This window comes from Mesoplodon mirus (genome assembly GCF_964341445.2).
Source record: "Mesoplodon mirus genome assembly, chromosome: X".
NCBI lineage: Eukaryota > Metazoa > Chordata > Mammalia > Artiodactyla > Ziphiidae > Mesoplodon > Mesoplodon mirus.
This window is the reverse complement of record NC_138981.1, coordinates 118660363-118666755: the sequence shown is the minus strand read 5'-3', so window position 1 is coordinate 118666755 and position 6393 is coordinate 118660363. Positions and strand designations below refer to the sequence as shown.

The 6393-nt window shown below is 45.9% G+C and overlaps 1 protein-coding gene across 1 annotated transcript; it reads right to left on the bottom strand.

The window, feature by feature from the left end:
* Nucleotides 1-1458: 1458 nt before the first annotated feature.
* Nucleotides 1459-2976, bottom strand: LOC309796986 (germ cell-less protein-like 1; the record flags this gene model as incomplete). Its single annotated transcript, XM_082610363.1, has 1 exon — nucleotides 1459-2976. The coding sequence occupies one exon, from the start codon at nucleotides 2974-2976 to the stop codon at nucleotides 1459-1461; it is 1518 nt and encodes a 505-aa protein (XP_082466489.1).
* Nucleotides 2977-6393: the final 3417 nt, after the last annotated feature.

Genomic DNA, 6393 nt, shown 5'->3' with positions numbered 1-6393 from the left:
AACCCACTTAAAAATGGTTAAGTGATTTGAATAGTTATTTCTCTGAAGACTACATAAAAATGGCCAATAAGTACATGAAATGATGCTCAACATTGCTAGTCATTTAGATAATTCAAATCACAACCACAGTGAAATTGCAGTAAACACACCCAGTAAAATGGCTACATTTTTTTAAAAGACAGTAACACATATTAGTGAGGATGTGATGAAACTGGAATCTTCATACACCAATGGTGGGAATGTAAAATGGTGCAGCCACTTGGGAAAAAAGTCTGGCAATTCCTCAGAAACCTAAACATAAAGTTACCATATAACACAGCAATTCCATTCCTAGGTATATACACAAAAACTTTTTTTTGAAGTATAGTTGATTTATAATGTTTCAGGTGTACAGTAGAGTGATTTAGTTATATATATATATATATATATATATATATATATATATATATAACTTTTACAGTTATATATATATATAAAACTTTCAGATTCTTTTCCATTATAGGTTATTACAACTATATTCAACTATATTGAATATAGTTCCCTATACTGTACAGTAGGTCCTTGTTGGTTATCTATTTTACATATAGTAGCTTACAAAAACTTGTACATGAATATTCACAGCAGCATTATTCACAATAACTAAAAAGTGAAAACAACACAAATGTCCACCAACTGATGACTGGATAAACAAAATGTGGTGTATCTATACAATGGAATATTATTAGCCATACAAGGAACAAAGTACAGACATATCTACAACATGAATGAACCTTGAAAAGTTATGCTAAGAGAAAGAAGGCAGACAAAAAAGGACACATATTTGTAGGAGTCCATTTATATGAAATGTCCAGAGTAGGCAAATTGATAGAGACAGAAAGTAGATTAGTAGTTACCATGAGCTGGGGGAAAGGAAGATTGAGGAGTGACCTTTAATGGGTATGAGGTTTCCTTCTGAGGTGATGAAATATTCTGGAATTAGTGGTGGTGTTTGTACAACTTTGTGAATATAATAAAAACCACTAAATTGTACACTTATTTTTTTTTTACTTTAACATTCACTTAATCAAACTAAAGGAAACACATATATTAAGAGAGTTTCACTAAGAGTAGTAGAGTAGGTAGGCTCACAGTTTCTCTTTAAAGTCAATAGCTCTTTGTCTTCACAGAAATGATGGGCAGGGCGGGGGTGGTGTCGATGGATCCTAAACCAGGAGGACAGGTTGCCATGTTCACAGCCCAAATGAATTCTCGAGGAGTTTGGGGGGCTTCAAAATGTGTCCTCTTCATATGCTCATGTAAACAATCTCAAGTATTATGAGCTACAGTTCAACAAAGCCTCTGACAGAATTGGTTACCAGAGATGGGCAAGCCTGGTTGGTCCCACAGAAGGAGCTGGCATCTGGACCAAGCTGGTCGTCCCTGACCCCAGGAAAGAGCTGCTCAGTTCTCTGAGCTGCTTTACAGGGGCAAACGCCCTGGGAAGCGCTCCCCTCGCTGGAGGTACAGGAAGTTACAGGCCACATATATGGGGAAAACCACGTCTTGGTTTTCCAGGTTCATTACCTCTAGCTCTTGATTCTGTCTCAGGGAAAGCATCTGGTATTCTGTGTCCTTCCTGAAAACGGCTCTCCCATCCCTGTCCAAGGAGAACAGGCGCAGGCGGAACGCGACCTTTCTCCTCCCGAGTAGACTGACCCCGAGGCTGCGGGACTTTTTCCGTGCGCTGCACCGGCAAATGATGCGCTGGTTGGCGTAGCGCAGCACCAGGTCCCAGAAGAATTTGAAGCCTTCCCACCGCCAGCTGCACAGCTCGTCCCTGTGGAGCTGGCTCCCGCACCGCATGCTTCTCCCCTGGGGGTCGGACACGTAGACGCCCATGGGCCGGACAATTCTGGTCTGCTCAGCCCGGAGGGGGCCAAGGCAATGCTCACTGTACAAGCGACACAACCAAGAGGGAGGGATCAGCGCATCCTGCTGGATGACGTGTGCTGACATCGGGTCGCACATTATGTAGGCAAGCCGCAGCTGCTGGAACACTGGCACGAAGGCTCTGCCCTGCTCGGTCTCCAGGAAAGGGGTGCCCTCCGAATCCCTCCTGGACCTGGCAAACCATGAGTTGGTGTCAGGCAATAGGGCACTGCGCGGGCCCCTCCATGTCGGCTGCAGCTGCAAGAACATCCACATTTTCAGCATGATGTACACGTTCATCTCCACCCCCATCACAAAGAGCCGTGAAGAGGCAACGACCTCTTTCATCAGATCCAGGCTGACTTCTCGCAATAGCCCCTCACTACACAGGGTCATCATGTTGTCCAGCAGCCACTGAACACACGTGGTCCTGATGGTCTGGAGTCCGTAGCTTTCAGCAGAGTAGTAGTAGCTGCACACGGTCTGGGCACTGACAGTCTCCTTCATGACCTCCCCGCACCGCTGAATCAGCTCGTCCAGCTGCAGCATGCTGGCTGTGGCCAGGATGGCGACGACTCGACCGGGTGGGATGAGAATGGAGCCTCGGTACAGGGAACCTAAAGCCTCGTGCAGTGCCTCGCGATCAATGTTCTCGTCAGGCATCTGCATCTCTATAGTATCCATGTTTGTCTCCCGCCAAGCGCCACTGAACATACTAGCAAAGAACCCTGACTGGCACAAGTAGACCCTATGCAAGTTCCACTCCTCCCCCAGTGCGCGGATCCGCACGTCGCTCCCTTCTCCTCTCAGGAAGAGTGCCTCATAAATGGACCCTGAATGATCTTTAGCACGTTTCCGGCGGGGCTCTTTTGTGAGCGGCTCCCCTGGGCCTGTCTTGCGCTTGCGGCTCCTCTTACGGGCGGCGGGTCTGGCCTCTTCACTCTCGTTCCCTTCCTCTCTCTCTGCCACTACTGCCTCCTCAGCCTCATCATTCCCCGCACTGGCACCTGGCTCCTCTGGGGCACGCCCCCACCAGTGCCATGGCATCCGACTGCTTCGTGCTCCCATGGCCTACACCTCAGTGGTGCAGTGGACAAGCTTCCTCTCCAGGCGCCGTTGCCGCGGGCACGAGCTCAGCCCAGAGTGATGCTGGGTACTATGACGTTTGCTCTGACGGTCTCTCGAGAGGACGCCACGCTAAGCCACACCCACTTGTCCCCACCCCGCCGGGAAAGGGCACTCCGTACCAGGGATTCCACTCTGTTTATCTTTCCCTCCTGGGATGATTGCTCTCAGGCTCCCTTCATAGGATGATGGTGGAACAGAGGCCTTTGTGTGCGGATTTTACCCATTAATTTCAAGAACACAATTCGCTCTTGCCCATCTAAAACAGTTAGTGATTATTCCTTTATGGAGACTTACATCTTGGTCCCAGCCCTGTCCTCTAGGCACGTTAATTTCCATAATTAACTTCTTATTTATTTATTTATTTATTTTTAATCAATTTAAAAAAATTTTATTAGTTCCTGCTTTACAACAAAGTGATTCAGTTATACATATACATCTGTTCCCATATCCCTTCCCTCTTGCATCTCCCTGCCTCCCACTCTCCCTATCCCACCCCTCCAGAAGGTCACAAAGCACCCAGCTGATCTCCCTGTGCTATGCGGCTGCTTCCCACTAGCTATCTACCTTACGTTTGGTAGTGTATGAATGTCCATGCCTCTCTCTTGCTTTGTCACAGCTTACCCTTCCTCCTCCCCTTATCCTCAAGTCCATTCTCAAGTAGATCTGTGTCTTTATTCCTGTTTTACCCCTAGGTTCTTCATGACATTTTTTTTCTTAAATTCCATTTATATGTGTTAGCATATTGTATTTGTCTTTCTCTTTCTGACTTACTTCACTCTGTATGACAGACTCTAGGTCTATCCCCTGAGAAAATCATAATTCAAAAAGAGTCACAGGGCTTCCCTGGTGGCGCAGTGGTTGAGAGTCTGCCTGCCGATGCGGGGGACGCGGGTTCGTGCCCTGGTCTGGGAGGATCCCACATGCCGTGGAGCGGCTGGGCCCGTGGGCCGTGGCCACTGGGCCTGTGCGTCCGGAGCCTGTGCTCCGCAACGGGAGAGGCCACAGCGGTGGGAGGCCCGTGGACCGCAAAAAAAAAAAAAAAAAAAAAAAAAAAAGAGTCATGTACCAAAATGTTCATTGCAGCTCTATTTACAATAGCCCGGAGATGGAAACAACCTAAGTGTCCATCATCCGAAGAATGGATAAAGAAGATGTGGCACATATATACAATGGAATATTACTCAGCCATAAAAAAACGAAATTGAACTTTCTACTTCTTTATTCCCTTCAAGTAACCAGGAAATACCAGAACTTTTCCTGACCTTCCTTTAGGTTTTTACTGCTTCATTCTAGTCTCCCTTTTGCTGCTAATTAGGAGGTAAGTCATCCACGCAGAATTTGTACAACCCAATCAAATGAGAACGTTCTGTCATCACTGAGAATCTGTATCGTGTAGCTGATGCAAATCCTCCAATAATGAGAAAGTTTCATGTTCTGTATGAAAACAAATTTCCGGTAATTAGCATCCTCTTGTCATCAGTGTATTCCGGCAGGTTGGCTGAATGGCCTGGGCCAAGGGATTGGCAGCTCTCCAAAGCCTCAGTCTGTTGGGAGTTCAGGCCTCTCAATAGTCTGAAAGGAAATAACTTACAAAAGAGGGAGAATGCTCAGCACTTTTCATTTCACACCATAGGAGTGGCCTGACACTCAGCACCCTCTGTGCAGAAAGCCCCCGAACACTCTCCTGTCGTTGTCACTTTCCCATTCAACCTTCTTGGGTTTATTGCGAATTCAATGTTTGACTTGGGAAAGTCTCCTTCCTTCTCTTTGTCTCAACCTTTTCTGTTAATTGAGTAATCTAGGGGAGGGCCAGGAGGAACTCTGGATCTACTGGATTTGTATTCTTTGACTGTCTTCACCCCCACCACTACCACCAACACCAAAAAACTCCCCAGGTAACTAAAAGGGGTTCTACACTGAATTCCAGTGTGATGAGGGGAGGTTCCCCACACCAATGAGCATTTCTCAGACACCAGCTGGGCATTCTACAATTCATCTCAATTCTGAAACTACCTACCCGGAGACAGCATCAGATTGCATGGGTTAAGGGTTCAGCCCTACAAGGCTGCCCCACCCCCTTCAGAGGGCAGTCACAAGCCCAGGTTGTCACTTGTGCTTCTGACCGACCAGCTATGTATTAGAGGTTCCAATGGCTTCCTCCTTGGGTTTGATTAATGTGCTAGAGTGGCTCACAGAACTCAGAGAAACATTTTATTCACTAGATCACCAGTTTATTATAAACGAATATAACTCAAGAACAGCCAGATGGAAGGAGAAGCATTGGGCAAGGTATGTGGGAAGGGGGGCCACCCTCCCAGCACCTCCAAGTGTTCACCAACCTGGAAGCTCTCTAAACCCAGTCCTTTTGGATTTTTATGGAGGATTCATTACATGGGTATGATTGATTAATTCCTTGGCCATAGATGATTGATTCAACCTCCAGCCCCTCTCTTATCCCCAGAAATCAGGGGGAGTTCCAACTCTCTATTCATGGTTGGTTCCCCTGACAACAAGTCCCCCATCCCCAGCTGCTTTCCAAAAGTCACCTCATTAACATAAACCTAGTTATGGTGCAAAGGGGCTTGTTATAAATAAGAAGACTCATTTTACCTTCATGGCTCTGAAGTGATTTCAGGAGCTGAGGACAAGAGACCAAATTTATGACAAAAGATGCTCGCATTGCTCTTATTGTTCACGAAATTCCAAGAGTTTGGGGAGCTATGAGCCAGGAACTGTGGACAAAGAACAAATTTATATGAGAAATAGATTTTGGTCCACTGAATGACCAAGTATAAATTTCTTATAAATCACAATATTGCAGTAACTGACACAACAGCAACAAAGGGCTTTATTGGCAAGATATTGGGAAGCTTGCAGATGCAATGGGAGGCTGGAGACAAGGAACCAGGACAGAAACACTTTGAGCTTAAACTGCTGCTTGCATGGATGACTTTCAATCATGTGTATTTTGTGCTTACATCGCTCTGCTTAAGATTGAAAGTGCTGGGATTTAGAATCTAGTTGTCTCTATTTAGGTCACCTGCTGGCCTCTTGGATTTGGAACAAGGGTAGGGCAGAAGGAGCCTCCAGGAACCCTTTTGACTTCCATTATGGGAAGGCAAGCTTCCTGATCACCTCTGCAAATTCCAATAGCATGATCAAACTATTCCGTTTATTGACCCGTTAACAACAAACAAATATCTTAGCTTCCTACTTTTGTAGCCTGAGAAGCTGGAGTCACATCCTTCCCTTTTCATCTCCTCACTACCTTCCTCCAGCTTTTATCTGCTTGTTCCTTTATTTTTCCTATTGCCAAGGTTGATAAAGTGTATGCTTTATTTTGCAACCATGCTTAAG